This window comes from Zeus faber (assembly GCF_960531495.2).
Source record: "Zeus faber genome assembly, chromosome: 16".
NCBI classification, from domain to species: domain Eukaryota; kingdom Metazoa; phylum Chordata; class Actinopteri; order Zeiformes; family Zeidae; genus Zeus; species Zeus faber.
Window position 1 is genome coordinate 5,126,763 of NC_137202.1, and position 16,714 is coordinate 5,143,476.

The 16,714-nt window shown below is 44.4% G+C and overlaps 1 protein-coding gene across 1 annotated transcript in view; it reads left to right on the plus strand.

Moving 5' to 3' along the window:
• The window catches only part of lrmda (leucine rich melanocyte differentiation associated), a gene marked incomplete at both ends in the record, with an annotated part of 279,972 nt that overhangs the window by 186,746 nt on the left and 76,512 nt on the right, over positions 1-16,714 (plus strand). The window contains 3 exons of the mRNA XM_080016765.1: positions 1,314-1,440; positions 3,332-3,471; positions 7,776-7,902. Coding sequence (XP_079872891.1) covers positions 1,314-1,440; positions 3,332-3,471; positions 7,776-7,902 — 394 coding nt within the window. The remainder of the gene's footprint in view (positions 1-1,313; positions 1,441-3,331; positions 3,472-7,775; positions 7,903-16,714) is intronic.

A 16,714-nucleotide genomic window follows, 5' to 3' on the forward strand; every position in this document is an offset into this window, starting at 1 on the left:
CCACAATTTGAACTTTGCAGGACCCTAACATTACTCCCAACACCGCTCTCAATCATGTTTATGCCCCTGTGTCTGTGTGTGATTCTTTGTGTGCGTGTGTGTGTGTGTGTGTGTGTGTGTGTGTGTGTGTGTGTGTGTGTGTGTGTGTGTGTGTGTGTGTGTGTGTGTGTGTGTGTGTGTGTGTGTGTGTGTGTGTGTGTGTGTGTGTGTGTGTGTGTGTGTGTGCGTGCGTGTGTGTGTGTGTGTTGCGAGTACAGAGTGAAAGACAGAGTGGGGACGACCTCTCACCTCTCTTTACAATGCATCAGAAAAACAAGAGGACACACTGACACACACACACACACACACACACACACACACACACAAAACTTTATTTGTGTCAAATCCTAAAACTAACCCTCCTTTGTGGAAGTTCTTCCTTCCCCAATTCTTCCAATCTGCCATTGGGAGCGTATTCCGGGGTCCGCAGTTTTTCGGCAGTCGTGGAGAAATGATGGATGACAAGTTAAATTTGTGTCCGGGGAGTGAAGGTGAACTGTGACAGAGTGATTTGTCTTGGGAATGGAGGGTTGGGGTCAGGCGAAGCCGGGCGCCTCCAGGCACAAGACGTTGACAAATTCATCCTGCCGCCGCTTTTCTCAAGCCTTTTGTTTTGAATCGAGGCCCCTCACTAGTGACCCCCATCCCTCATCCCATCGCTCATCCTGCCAGCCACTGAAGGATGCTCCATGCTGCTCTACGCCGCTCTACGCCGCTCCGCGCTGCTCCACGCTATGATGTTACCACACCAAATTGTCCAATGGCGGCGCCCCATTCCAGCCCGACGTGGGTGTTGCGCATGGCGATCTGAGGCTCGTGTGCAGAAACCCAGTTCATGAAGCTCACGGTGAGCAGTCCTCGTGTGTGGCGTACCGCTCGGTGGTCGAGCCGTTGTTGCCCCGAAACGACGGCGCTTCACAACCACAGAGCTCACGGTTGACCGGGGGCAGGTCCGGCGGGTCAAAAATCGGACAAACGGATTCATTGGAAAGGCGGCGTCCTATGGCGGTGCCACGTCGGAAGTCACCGAGCTCTTCGGTTCGACCCATTCTGCTGCAGGTGTTTGTCTAAGGAGGTTGCTTGGCCGTGTGCGTGATGTTATGCACCTGTTAGTAACCGGTGCGGCTGAAATAGTCAAACCTAGTCGAGAAGGGGTGTTCACGTAGCTTTGGCTGTGTAGTGTATATTTATTCCTGACCAGATTATTTTTAGGTCCATATTTATACATATTGTATATTTATATGTTTATATATTTATTTTTATTATTATTGCAGGTCACTGGCGGGCCTTAAGACGTTCGCCGGTCTGGAAGAACTGGTGGTGGACAACAATCTTCTGGGAAATGACCTCCAGTTGCCTTGGTTACCCAAGCTCCACACCCTGATGCTCAATAAGAACCAAATATCCTTTTTCTGGGGGAGAAAAAGAAAAGCAATAATTCTTCTCCACACACAGTCCAATGGATGAGCTGTTTATTTAACTATGTCACATACATTTCACTTGGCGTATGTCTTATTGCCTCGGACGAAGCTGTTTTTTAAATCATTTTTATATTCACGAGGGTTACGTTTCATTACATTTTTGTTTTGTCCAAGTACATTTGGTCACAGTATCAGAACCCGCTGTCGATCACAGTCGCAGCTCAACCTTCTAAATGAAGAAGCAGCAGAGAGCAGAGCAGCGCTGGAGAATTCCAACTTTTTCACTTAATTTTTATTTTCTAAAGAGGAAAGGGAGTTTGAAAGTAAAAGTGGAAATAGATCCTCACGAGAGAGATATTGTTCATGGTTCTCACTCTGCACACGAACGCCACGAAGGAGCTGTTTATTGCTATTTGTATGTATATAGACAGTCACTCGTGCATTCCACCCGTCACATGTAGAACGTAGTCACATGTGTTATGTTCTCAGTAGAAGCACCTATTCTTTTTTTTTTTTACGGAACAGAGTACACTCGTTGTCACCGTTTCAGCAACCAGAGGATCCGTTTCTGAGCCACAGGGACCTCTAGTGGAGTCAGATTTGAGAATCAGCAAAATGTACACTACACTCACGGCGGTCTCCATGGCGAGGGAGAATGAAAGGCTCCAACTCTCAAACTACTCTCTCGGGGAAGACGGCGTCGTACACAATGCAGGGAATGCACGAAACGGAAAAATGATTAAGCCGTTTTTGTTTTTGCAATTTTTTGGGCAAAATACAAAAACATCATGCATTACATTTTACGCAATCAAATCAGAATAGGGAATACCCGTATTCAAGTTTTAAATCACAGCTCTGAATTCACCCTCAAAATCCTCAAAAAGTGAAAGCAGTGTGCACAACGCAGGACTCACGTGAATATAGAGCAAAGAGAAACGCTTCACAGCTGTTTATGATCAGTCGTAAATGTGCGAACGTCCCTTTTTCGGGTAGCAATGTGTCCTGTTTTCCCTGTAGTTGGATAGATCCTGTGGGTGTAACGATGCACATACACACGCACATACACACGCACGCACGCCCACACATACACGCATGCACGCATGTACGCAAGCACACACGCACGCACGCACACATACACGCACGCACGCACGCGGACACACACACACACACACACACACACACACACACACACACACACATATAGTACACATGCATGTGCACGTCCAGAGTCAACATTAAAACTGGGGCTCCTTGAAGTGTGCATGTGGGACTCTGCTTGTGAAGTGGTCGCCGCATGCTAATAGGCCAATTATGTACATCCTGCCATGGCACCGTGCCATTTTGGCGCTCAAGCACTGCATTAGTGCCGTTGTATTTTGACACTTTGGGGCTCAATTTTCCGACGAAGTGAATGTAATAGTCTTGTATGTGCCTGCTTAGGGGATGTTTGTTTGGTTTTTTTCCACCTTTTGCAAAAAAAAAAAAAAAAAAAAAAAAAAAAAAAGTTTTCCAATGCACGGCTCAGCTCCGGGGAAGCACGGACTGTTTGAATCACGGGACATCCATCATTTTGTCACTATTCTGCACCGTGGCCACCTAGGAAATGAAAGAGAAGCAAAGAGAGGGAGAGAGGGAGGGAGAGAGGGAGCAATAGCCAAATTGTGTGAGTGCCGAACCCCAATCCTTGCACCTTACCTTAAATTGCTGCCCCTCTCCCACTGAGCTGGTGAGTGAGTCTTTTGAGAGCCCTGCGGAATCTGACAGTGACGTGTTTAGTGCATGGGTCGGGGGGGGGGGGGGGGTTGGGCTGTGGTTTAGTGAATGCTAATGTAATTAACAGCGGTGGCTCCTTGACCTTTGCCCCCTGACACCTGACGGACATCGAGGGCCTGCTGGAGCACTTGGCCGACGCCACCCCGGCACTGAAGTACCTAAGTCTGCTGGGGAACGAGGCCTGTCCCAACCAGCTGGTCAGCCCCGATAAGGACGAGGACGACTACCAGAGATACAGGTGGGTGGCACGGGGGCTGGAGGGGGGTGATGGAGAGACAGGGAGACAGGAAGGCAGACAGACCGACATGGAGATAGGAAGACAGTTGGGGAGATGGGGAGGACGGGGTACTGACGGAAAACTAGAAAGCTGTTTTTATGGTTTGGTTCTACATACATATATACATATATAAATACGTGCATGTACAACTGATGGATAGATAGAGAGACAGGAAGATAAGAAGAGAGGAGGAAGAGGAAGAACCGGGAGGACAGAGTGTGAGCTGAACTGATGGATCGACAGAGATGGACTGATAGGCAGGCAGATAGATAGAACGATAGATAGATAGATAGATAGATAGATAGATAGATAGATAGATAGATAGATAGACAGACAGACAGACAGACACAGACAGACAGACAGACAGACAGACAGACAGACAGACAGACAGACAGACAGACAGACAGACAGATAGATCGATCGATAGATAGATAGATAGATAGAAGGACAGAGGGAGAGCTAACCAAATGTAAACATAATGTCCATTCATCTTAGATATTTCACAGTTGAAACACAGTGTTTCAAAAAACGAGTGTTGACCTTTGAGACGCGCGTCTGTTTTTTTCTTCTTTTCTTTTCTTTACTCTCTTTCTTTTCATCCGTCCACGCATCCGTCCACATCTCACGACATCCTCACGAGCAGCTTCAGCGGATTCAGCCGCAAACGCTCTAAAAGCTTTGTCAACTGCCCTCCGCACTCGCTCCGCTCTGCAAAATGGATTTCATGTGTGACTAGTCACTGCCTCAAATGAGTGTTTACTACCCACCCTCCCCACCCTACCCCCACCCTCCCCACCCTACCCCCACCCTCCCCACCCTCCCCCCCGCCCTCCCCTGCTCGCAGATGATGCATTAAACATCGGGCCAGACCCCGAAACCGGCAGAATACGACCGCCGTTTGTCAGGGTCCTTTACATGAAACGCGATAAAAGGGCGAAAAGCATACTCTCTCTTTTGTCTGTTTTAGCCCTAAGTGCTTGTTTCTGACTCTGTGTTGCTTATTAATCATTTACTACCCACTCCTTTCTTCCCCCCCCCCTCCCTCAATCTCTCTCCCATCTTCCTTCGTTCACACTGTCACTCCCCTCCCTCCCCTTTATCTCTCTCCCTCTTTCCCCCCTCCTCTTGCTGGCGAGGTGGAAGCTGCTCCGGCTTTTGACTGACAGCCTCCATGCTCCTGTGATGTAATATTCATAATGTGTCACACAGTAAAACATCAATTTGACCGTGATGCAGATTTCATGTCTGACAAGGTTAGGCGGCGGTGCGGGTCGTGACAGCGATGGCCTTGGGGCAGTAAATACCCAGGCCCTGGCGCCCCGGGGAGCTTGGGGTCTCTCAAGTGAAATGCCTGGGCACGTTGCAGCGCTGCCCCAATTAGTCCAATGGCACAGCAGTATAGCAACACGCCTACGTCCTGCTGGCTGTTTGAGATACTACAATTACAATGGGTGGCGCTGTAAGAATGAGATAAGATAACATAAGATAAGATGAGATAAGATGACACTTTATGAATCCCTGGAGGGAAATGCAGGCGTTACAGCAGCAACGAAACATTGCAGTCGATAATTAAGCCCCGGTGGCCGTTTGAGGTACTACAATGACAATGGGTGTCGGGAACTCTAACAATAAGATAAAGATGAAGATGAGAACACTTTATTAATCCCGGGAGGGAAATTCAGGCGTTACAGCAGCAACAAACTATGCAGTCCAGAAAGAGGTAGAGCGAATGACAATACAAATCCACCCTCTCTATGTGAGCTTATAGGAATGGTTTTATGTGGTTTAGGTTTTGTGATATTTGTAATTCGGTGCTTTGTAACCCTAAATATGAGGTTTTGAGGAGCATGATGTCATATTAATTATGACACCATTTCAATGTATGGGATTATTATCACTCAATTGCAAAGTGATTAAAATTTGACAACCATGTTGTCAGTCTTGACAATCGACAGCCTTACTTTCCCTTTCTGTCTCACCTGTTTTTTTCTGGTCCCTCTGGTCCCTCTGGTTCCTCTGGTTCCTCTGGTTCCTCTGGTTCCTCTGGTTCCTCTGGTTCCTCTGGTACCTTTAGTTTTTTTCTGGTCCCTCTGGTACCTTTTGTGTTTCCCACCATGTCGTCCGCATTGACCCTGCGACGGAGGGTTACTACCTCTGTACGACGACCTCTCTGCAGGCGTCTCAAGGGCATCTTCACATTCCATCGAGGAAATGCCCTGAACCTTGGCCTGGACCTGGAGAGGGGCCCGGGCTGGGAGAGATACCCCTGCAGGGAATGATGGAACTCTTAGATAAATAAAGAGCTTTTAAGGGTGTAAGGAGCAAGCCATTTTTTAGACTGTTATGGGAATAGAATACATTTATTATTATTATTATTATTATTATTATTATTATTATTATCATATAAAATACAAAAACCATGTTTAATATAAAAATATCTATTATCGTTTATTTTTCAAGTATAAAATAAAAAAAAAAATTGTAATGAAAAATCAAATTAAGAAATAATCACATTAATAAACTGTAGATTCAAAGATTCAAAGATTCAAAATGTTTATTCGTCACATACATATACATACTTTCATACATATATGCAGTGAAATGTAATGCAACGCACCCGGTGATTACACACAATATGTCCTAGGAAAATTTCTTTCTACTAGACCAACTAACTGATTCCTAAAACCTAATACAGTAGGTCGAATACCTATAGAATAAAATAAAAATATATAGAATAAAATAAAATAAAATAGAATAAAATAAAATGGAATAGATAAAGGGAATATGCTTATGTATATGAGGCAATTATGTATATGCAGATATGTGCATTAAAGTGGCATGTGAATGAAGTGAGGTAGTGTTTGTGGGATAATACAGCACAGTATACAACAGTACAGCGCAGCAATACGGTAACACCGAACAACCCAGAAAAGTGACACAGTATGCGGTACAGTATGCTACATACAGTACCGAAGGTAGTGGAGCCTATGTGTGTGGCTCAGTGAGGACCCCTGGTGAGGTCAGTATTGACAGTTCTTATGGCTTGCGGGAAAAAACTCCGTCTCAGTCTCTCTGTTCTCGCTGCGTGACTGCTGAGGCGCTTGCCCGACCGCAGCAGCTGGAACAGTCCGTTGTTGGGGTGATGAGGATCCTTCATGATCCTGCGGGCTCTGCTACTACACCTCCTGGTGTATAAGTCCTGCATGGAAGGGAGGGTAGTTCCAGTGGTACGTTCAGCTAAACGCACCACCCTCTGCAGGGCCCGCCTGCCCTGAGCAGTACAGTTCCCAAACCAGGCAGTGATGTTGCCTGTCAGGATGCTCTCCACTGCTCCACAGTAGAAGGACTTGAGGATCTTCATGAGACCCGGAATTTCCTCAGCTGCCTGAGGTGGTAAAGACGCTGCTTCGCCTTTCTCACCAGAGTGTCTGTTGTACAGTCCATGTTAAGTCCTCTGTGATGTGGACTCCCAGGTACTTATATACCTGGCCAAGGTTCTTATATTACTTATATACTGTATATATATAATGTACAATTTATTATATATAAAATATATATCCTGTAAAATAATCTAATATTCAAATTATATCAAATAGAATTTTTGCATTTATTGTAAATCCATGCCAAACCACGTGGATCCCTGCTACCCCCTCCTCCCTCTTACTCCCCAGGTGTAGCTGAATTCTCCCCTCCGTCACCGTCATCTGCTTCATCATGAATTTGTCAGCGCCGTCTTCCCCCCACCCCGTCCAGGTCGCCGTCCTGTATTCATGTCCCTTCTCACTCTCTACTTACACGGCGCTGGCATGTCTTTTTTCGGAGCCCCCCCTGACTCAGCCCCCGACATACTTGTTCCTCAATCCCCTCGCCCGCCCCCGTGAAAGGATCTGTTGTCATCTGTGTATTCCAGCCATTATCTCCTGACGTTTCCCTCCCTCGCGGTGAAAGACACAGACTATCTGGAAGCTCGGAGGAATGACAGCTCCGGCAGATGGCTTGTATCGCCTTTCCTTTCTATTTATACGTCGTCCTCGTTTATATCAGCCTTGAAGGTTATTATGTACGGGTAGATACTGTCGCCAGAAAATCCTCCTCCTCGTCCTCCATTAGAGTTTCATAGACACGCACGTGTGATAATTTCCGCGTCCTTCTGATGAGTGCATCACGCCCATGTTGCGCCCCGCACGAGAAACGGAGAGATGATTTCAGAAGTCAGGAAAAACAAACTCTATCACCCCCCCACCCACCCCCCTCCCCCACACCAGGTACTTTGTCCTGCACAAGCTGCCCCACCTGAAGTTCCTGGACACCCGAAAAGTGAGCGAGTGCGAGGTGATCGAGGCCAAGGCCCGAGGGGCGTTCATGAAGGTGGTCAAGCCCAAGTCGGACAAGGTAAGTCTCTTCTCCATTTCCATTTCCCCCTGTTTCATGAACTATTTCACCTCCTTGGTCGTGGGTCGGATTGGCCGTTTTCATCACCCCTCGCTTTCTTTTCCCCCCTCCGCTTAAACAAATAAAAAATCTCTCCGGCCACACGAGAACACAAAGACGGTTCAAAATGCGACGTAAGCACGGCAGGCCTGTAGGGGGGGATGACAGCTGGAGAAACCTGGCGTCAAACCACCCGGCAGAACAGCATGAGCATTGAGGAGCATGCGTATTGAGCTTCTTCTTCATAATATTCACACTGTACGGACGCCGGTGCTACAGCCGGGGAGACATTTAAACCTCCGACGGAGACGCGGAGAACATCGCAGCTTCCCGACGCAAGTTGAGGTGCTGGAACGACGTGGAGAAGAGAGTTTTGAACATCCCTGGGCGGTGTTTTCCAAAAGCTTCGTTTTGGGGTCACCCGTGGACAGGAAAAAGGCGAAAAACACGGAGAATATCCCGTGTTTTACGTGCGGACGGGGTCCCCGGCGTCCCATCATGGAGGCTTGCCTTCCTCTCCCCCTCTGAGGGTGGACTCTCTTTAATAGGACCAAACATCCGCGTCTGTGTGTGTATGTGTGTGTGCGTGCGTGCGTGTGACCTCATTCCGTATGCCTGAGCCCCAGATCCGAGGCGACGGGCGACCCGCTCGGCCGTGGACACGTCGCCCGCCGCGGCGTCTGGCCGTCGGAGTGACAGCTCACGCGCACAATCTCTTAATTATCACGTTGCACCACGCCGGCCCCGCCCTTGTTCGGGGGCCACACGCACAAATTAGTTCAGCGGTTTCGCCGACTCCAATTTCCTCAGCCCGTCCCCCCCGTCCCCCCACCCCCGTCCCCATTTGATAATAATGGAAATACAAATACAAATGGAAAACTTCTGCTCAGTTTGATTTGGTTTAATTTCAGGATCATTAAATATTTTCTGGCAAGGCCGATCAGCTGAGCCTGTGAGGTAAAAAAAATATAATAATTAATATGGATCCAAAGTGGCGGTCTTCCAATGATAAAAATCTGAAAAACATGTGTTGATGGTTTGAGAGAGTTCAAAAGTGGGAAAAAAAAAAAAAAAAAACCAAAATATATTTATTGTTCCAGACGATTAAGTTCACACGACACAAAAATAAGGGAAAGCGGTGCATTAATGTAGTTAGATTGAATTGAAGCCCCAGTCTGGCTGGCGTGCTGCGCCGGCTGGATGGATGGAAAAAGCTTTGTTGTGCATTTTCAGATTATTATTTACACGCAGCTTGTCGGGGCAAAGGGAAATGTTTGGCTTTTGTCGCAGATGAAAGGAGAGATAATCTCGGTGATCGCGGGTGACGTGACATAACGTGACGTGTGTGTATGTAAACATGCCGTGGGTAATTATTTATTCCTTATGTAAAATGGGGGAAGGTTACACACCCCTCTTCCAATCATGTCCCAAGGCTTCTGTTTTTTTCATTTCATTTAATCTTTTTATTTTTTGGGGGGGGATGGATCTGGTGTCGGAAGCCTGGGTCGACTTTTTTTTTTTGTTTTTTTTTTGTTTTTTTTTGGCTGTTTGTTTGTTTGGAGTCAGACGAGGCGTGATGTGGCCCTCCTCCAGCCACTAATTGCCTTCATCATCATCATCATCATCATCATCATCAACATCAACATCAACATCAATGTCGTCGTCAGGCTGACCAAGCGGGCACGGGTCACCAATCAACAAGAGTGTCGCAGATTAAAAATGTGGGCGGCAGAGTAAAATGAGAGATGATGAGCGTAATTAGATATTTTTGTTTTGGGTGTCGCGCACAACACTGTGTCATTGTCTCGTTACCAAAGAGGGGGGCTAACGCTAATTAGCTGTCTCATTGTCGCCTGCACTTTCCATGTTAGTCGCATTTAGCTCGTCTATTGTGGGGGCTGGGGTACAAATTGGACTCTGGGAGACATTTATGTATTCATTTAGTATTTTTTTGTACATTTTTGCGAGACTGATTTGGGATAATTATTTTACTTCTATTATTTTATAATTAATCTTACTGAGTAGAATTATTATAATTAAGAAATAAGAATTATTTTTTCTTTACATAAATTTTGTTGGCAACGCACCATGGCGTGACGAAATAAAAAAAAGACAAAATACATTTCTAGACATACATGCATGAGGAGGCGCGGCTGCCCCCTTACCAATATGGCGGCCGACCTGACGCACCAGATTGGACCGCGAGGTAATGGAGCGAACAACGCACGGTCTGGTTCCAATTGTTTTAAGTCGACCTTTGCAACGCAGCTACTGACTGGAGGTCAGCCACCACTTCCACAGGTCGCTCCACAGACACCCGTAGCGAGGGTGTGTGTGGGGTTTTGGGGAGGCAGTGGACCTTTTTTTTTTTTTAAATCAGATCATTACCACAGCGCAGTGGTAATCAAACTGTGGGGAGCGCCCCTCTAGCGGGCCGCGGACTCTACCGTCGGCCTTTGGCTTATACAGTATGTTCGGCACGAGTTTGACGTGGCCGATTAAATTTCATTTAATGTGTTTCTTAAAAGTTTGACAGGATAATACTTTATTTTTAAAAACAATACACTTTGTCTTTTGATTCATTTTCATAAATTGTGGTTATTATTATTGTTTTCTCATTAGTTATGCACCTGGGGGTGGAGGGGTGGAGGTCCTTGAAATTTCTGGGGGGAGGGGGCAAAAAGACTTTTGAACACCGCTGCCATAACGTGGTGCATTGGAACAGTTGGAGAAGTAAAAAAAACAAGCGCTGCTGAACTTTCGGGACCTCTCTGGAGTCACATCAGAATGGAGTGTGACCACAGTTTAAACTGCTTTTCAATCATGCCATTATGGGCTGGCACTGCGGGACACCACATGGCTCTGATCAGGGCAGGACAATATGAATAGCATAACTTTTCATACATTCCCAACATTTTCCATCCATGTCTCCTAAATCAAATCTCTGGGTTTCATTTAAGAGGGGTTTTTTTTAAGAGAAGAGGGGAAAAAAATAAAAAAATAGGGGGAAAAAAAAAGCTGCATGAATACACTTTTGGAGGACACACACACACACACACACACACACACACACACACACACACACACACATATATATATATATACTGTGAATGCATCCTTGTCATAATCAGTTTATTCCATGAGGTACATTGACATTATACAAGGAACTTGTCGTGATGAGGTTTGGAGCGTTTCGCTCGAGGATTAGCATGAAAACATTTTTTTAAATGCATAATAAAAGTAACAATAAGATACAATTTGAATAAAAGGTTAAGTAACAATTTCTCATATAAAATATAATATATAAATACATGAAGGCTTCCTGAACTATTCCCAATGCCTATCCTATCACAATATTCATTTGACCCAAGGAAATGATGTCATACTGTGGGATTCAGATATATGATTCAGAGGCTCATTCATTGCATCCGTCCTTTCATGGACGACTATTTTGCATTTTGGGCTGTTATTTCTTTCTATTATTTCTTTCTATCATTTTCAGTTATTAAACGACAGGTCATTAATACATTTGAAAAGAGAACAATAAAAAGTGAAATAAACAAGGAAACTCGGCTCTGGGAGTCTTTCAAAGAGTTTTTTTTTTTTCGAAAAGCAGAGTCAAGAGTAGGGGAACTGCCTTGAGATGTCTTGAGCCTGGAGCCTGGAGCCGTGAGCCTGGAGATGTATTGAGCCTGGAGCCTGGAGCTGCATTTTTGGGGAAATTTGGGCGTGTTGGTATTTGTATAATGTGATAATACTCTTTTTGAGGAATGGAGGTCAGGGAACCAAGCTGCGCTAAACCACACGGAGATGTTTGGGCTCCATGTGGAAGCGGTCCACTTTGGCTGCTCCACCTCCCTCCATTTTGGAAAGAGCTGGAGGAGGAGGTGGAGGCGGAGGTGGAGGAGGGAGTCAAACTGACCGTGTCTATCCAAACACCACGACAGCACGCTCCGCTTAAACCAAGTGGAATAACATTTTTGTGGATGAAATGATCCCACCACCACCACCACCCACTCCACCCACCCAGCAGTTTGGTCGCTACGTCAGCAGGTCTCGCTGTATCACTGTATCACTGTTCCTCGCACGTCGTTTCGATTTTTTCGGCGGATGAAGAATTGACGTGAGTTTTAATTTTATTTTTTTATTCGTTTTATTTTTTTTGCCCTCCCCCTCTCCCCCTCTCCCCCTGACGTCCCTGTGCGTGTAATGCAAAGCAGGCAAGGTCCCACAAGCCTCCACCTCCTCCACCCCCTCATCCTCCTTTTTCTCCTCCATCTCCTCCTTATCTTACTCATTTTCCTCGTCTTCCTCCTTCTCCTCCTCCATTATCTCCTCCTCCTTCATCTTCTCCTTCTCCTGCTCCTTTCTCCTCTCTCTTCTCCTTCTCCTCCTCCTACTTCTCCTCATCCTCCCGCTCCTCCTCCTCCTCATCCTCCTCCTCCTCATTCATTCTTCTACTCCTTCTACTTCTGCCCATCCTCCCCCTCCTCCTACTTCTCCTCACCCCCCCCTCACTCCTTGTTGAGGAGGAGGACCTCCTTCTCCTCCTCCTCCTCCTCCTTCTCTTCCTCCCCCTTCTCCTTCTCTTCTTCCTCCTCCTCTTCCTCCTCCTCATCCTCCTCCTCATCCTCCTCCTCATTTATTCTTCCCCTCCTTCTCTCCCTCCTCCTCTCTTTCTCCTGCTCCTCCTCCTCCTCTGGCAGTTGACTCAATTAGATCAGCTTCTATCATTTTCTCCTCATCATCAACATTCTCCTCTTCCTCAGTATCTTCCTCCTCCTCCTCTTCCTTCTCCTCCTCCTCCTCTTCCTTCTCCTCCAGTAAATGTTTTTTTTCCATACTTCGATGGAATTGGTGGTGACAGGGCCAGGAAAGTCCTCAAGTGGATCTTTTCAGTTCTGTTTTTTTTTGGGGGGTTTTCATCCCTCCCTCCCTCCCTCCTCCATCCCACCATCCATACCTCCCCAAACATTGACCTGTTTGACTGCAGTGCAGTACGTTACACTTTGGGTTTGCACTGAAGGGGAGCTGGTTCCAGGTCTGAGCTGGACTGCAGGGCCGTGCACGCTGCCATGAAGCCGAATTTGGGATATTTTGTATTTAGTTTATTAAGGTTTTCGGTTTTTATAACACAATACAGCCATACGAAGAAAGAAAGAAAGAAAGAAAGAAAGAAAGAAAGAAAGAAGGAAAAAGCAAAATACACTTTTGACAAGAGACAAGACGATGACAATGGGATCAGAATCAGAATCTGATTATTCTGCCAAGTACTTTTTCATATACGAGGAATTTGTCGTGGTTACACAATTGCCGTTAAAATTAAAATAAAAACTTAGCCCGAAAAAGTAAAAAAAATAAAATAATTTAATTAAATAAAAGCTAAATATATCATATAACAATCTGCAAAAATACAGAACAGAGATATTGTAAACAATATAATATGGGCCTTGTGTTATGTTATATATTATTATAAAAAATAATAAATAAAAAAATATGAAAAAAATATAAACAAAATGAGATTCTATGTACGAGACAGGAAAAAAAATTATAAAATATTTATTTTAAAAAATGGAACGCAGAAATGGATCCAAACAAAAACAATGTATTAACATTTCACCTTTAACAGTAGTAGTGAATGTGTGAATGTCGCTTTTAAGCATCTATTGTTCAGTTCTTTTATTTTGTTTGTTGTTTGCGATGCATAGAATCACTTTTCTGTTTTTGTACAGACTGTATCATTTGTCTGCTCTTCTGGCCATTTATGTTATTTATTTGGCTATTTTTCTGTTGAAATCTGGCTGTTTTTGGTCATTTGCCGCTTCTTGTTTCAGCTTTTCATGCTAACGTGTGTTCAGCAATGATCTTTACCGCCGCAAATTCCTCATATGTGGAAACTAGGGGTTGCGACGGTGCACGGTATGTTTTCGAACCGGTACGCCCCCGACGGTTTTATACGCACACGTGAACCGCGGTATTTTCGACACCACTGTAGAATTGCACTTGACTCGTTGGTGCAGCGTACGGGCACAGTGCATCGTGCAGTAAGCGCTGCTTCCTATTGAATCCACTGCTGCGGCTGCATCAGCCACTTCAGTCGTGCAGCATTTCTCTTTTATTGCGCAGGAAGTCTATTTTTTTTTCAACTGCACACAGCTACGCAGCCTTTTCAATATAAACACAAGATAAAACTGCAAAGAAAGATTTTTTTTGAAAAGTGCAATCAATCAATGTGTCCAGTTGGAAAATAACCCCCTGGAATGACCGTGTCCCTCTTAATTACGAACTTCTCTTCAGACACTTGCTTCCACTCGCACCACATGGTTCACGAACTGCCGTCGGCACATGTTTCCCCCTCCATGTAAGAGATATCCTATGCTCCTCCCTCGCCAGGATGTGCCCTGGCTGAGAAGGAGCGCACCCACTGTCCCGTCAGGTTCACAAAGCGAAGGCACACAAGCACTGGTCTGACTGTGAGCGTTTATTTCAATTAGTTATTTTGCTATTATTATTTATATGTGAAAAATACTGTTTATACTAGTTCTACACAAAAATAACTAACTATAGTACTGGATTTATTTTATTTTATTTTTTATGAAACATTTTTTAAAATCTTTTATATATATAAACAAATAAATATTAAGGAAAATGTATATTTGAATTATTCACTATCCTGGACACCTCCCCTCCAATCAGATGAATTTATGCAAATTATAACAACCACCAATGAACTTGAACCCCCGTCTCCCCCCTCCCCCCACAGTCATACACACACACACACAACATTACACTAGTTATTCGTGGAAGACTACTATAAGAAAATCTTTTACACCATTTAACTGAAAAAAATATATATTTATATATAAAGATACCGAAACACTACCGTTACCGTGTCCCAAAAAACGTATGATACATACCGAACCGTGAGCCCACTGTACCGTTGCATCCCTCGTAGAAACATACTTGGCCTTCGAATAAACGGATTGTGATTGTGATACAACCGTTCCGAACAACGAAACAGACAGAGGAGAGATTATGTCGGTTTCTTTCACTTCCTGCTCCGATCTTTCCCCGACGCTCCCCAACGCAACACAACCCGAGCAGAACCGCAATTTGAGAATTAATTTGCGAGTGAATCATTTTACCATACAATTTTTTTATTTATCACCAGAACTTCTTGGCTTGTGGGATTTTTTCCAATAATAATAATGACAATAATGGTAATAATAATAATGGTAATAATAATAATGGTAATAATAATAATAATAATAATAATAATAATAATAATAATAATAATAATAATAATAATAATAATAATAATAATAATATAGGGTGTTGTCCCAGTTGGAGTGAGGACAGTGAACACAGGTCCAGGTGTAATAGTAGTTTGTTGTTTGGGGACACGTTACAGCGTCTGCTTTACGTTCAGACTAACGTGCACGTTTGGAGATTTCGATCTGCAACCCTGGGTCTGTACAGTGTCTCTGTGTCGCCGAATAACCTCATCGGAGATGTCGAATGTCTCATTTCCATTCTTTCTCCAAGGACTCGGCTGATCCCCTTTACAGCGTCTGTTTAGGATTGTTTGGACGTGCCGTCGGTGTCCGTGATGGTTGAAAGACGCTGCGCGCCAGACCACATGTTTACTCGCCAAGGTGTGTGTGTGTGTGTGTGTGTGTGCACGCGTGTGTGTGTGCGTGCGTGGGTGCGTGTTTGTGCTTCCATTTTTTTGGAATTTTTTCAAAGTGAAACATTATTTAGGAATGTAAATGTCCGCACCCACAGGGCCCAGGGTCTCAAACAAAATAATGATGAAATAAAATCGAAATCATTCTATTGATTTTTCTGTTTGTCTCCGTCTGTCTGTCTGTCTGTCTGTCTGTCTGTCTGTCTGTCTGTCTATCTATCTATCTATCTATCTGTCTATCTGTCTGTCTGTCTGTCTGTCTGTCTGTCTATCTATCATCTTGGACAGTATGTGTCCACTATATACTCCCCAAATGGACCCCGTCCTCGGACCCCGTTTCAAGGGTTCAGGCAGAGGTCGGGATCTGGGGGGGGGGGGGGGGCCAAAACAACAACAGCAGTTAGAGCGAGTGATTCACAGCGTTCCACATAAATCACATCATAAACACACAGTAAAACTTTAAAGCACGTTTAATTGTACGTAATGGCGGCGAGAGAGAGTGATTTACGGGGACTTTAAAAGCCTGGAGACACGGGGGTCCACGTCCCAAAACAAAAACAAAGTGATGAATGTACGATGATCCCGACGCTTGGGATATAAAATCAAACATGTGTTTTGGAACCTCGGGTCTTTTATTAGACGCTGCAGCTGCGGCCATGTTGGGTTGAACTGAGTTTTCCTTCTGAGAGAGAAAATGATGATGATGATGATGTACTTGTTATTTTCTGTTTTTAATTTACATGTTGCCTGATATTGAGCCAAATCACATTATTTCTAAGCTTATAGTTTCTTACTTTATTATAATTATAATTAACAAAAAAAAAAATAATAGTAATAATAATACAAATGATTATTATTATTATTATTATTATTATTATTATTATTAGACATTTTTAACTTTCTGTCTCACTGCAACATTTATGGATTATATTTAGTTATTCAGTAGTTATTTCTAGTGCTGGAGGTACCCTCATCTTTTTTTGTTAAAGTGCACTATTACTACAAGATTTTGATATTTAATGTATTAAAAGTAAAAGTACTTCAAAGTAAAAGCCTATAGAATACCTCATAAAGTGCTATTACCTT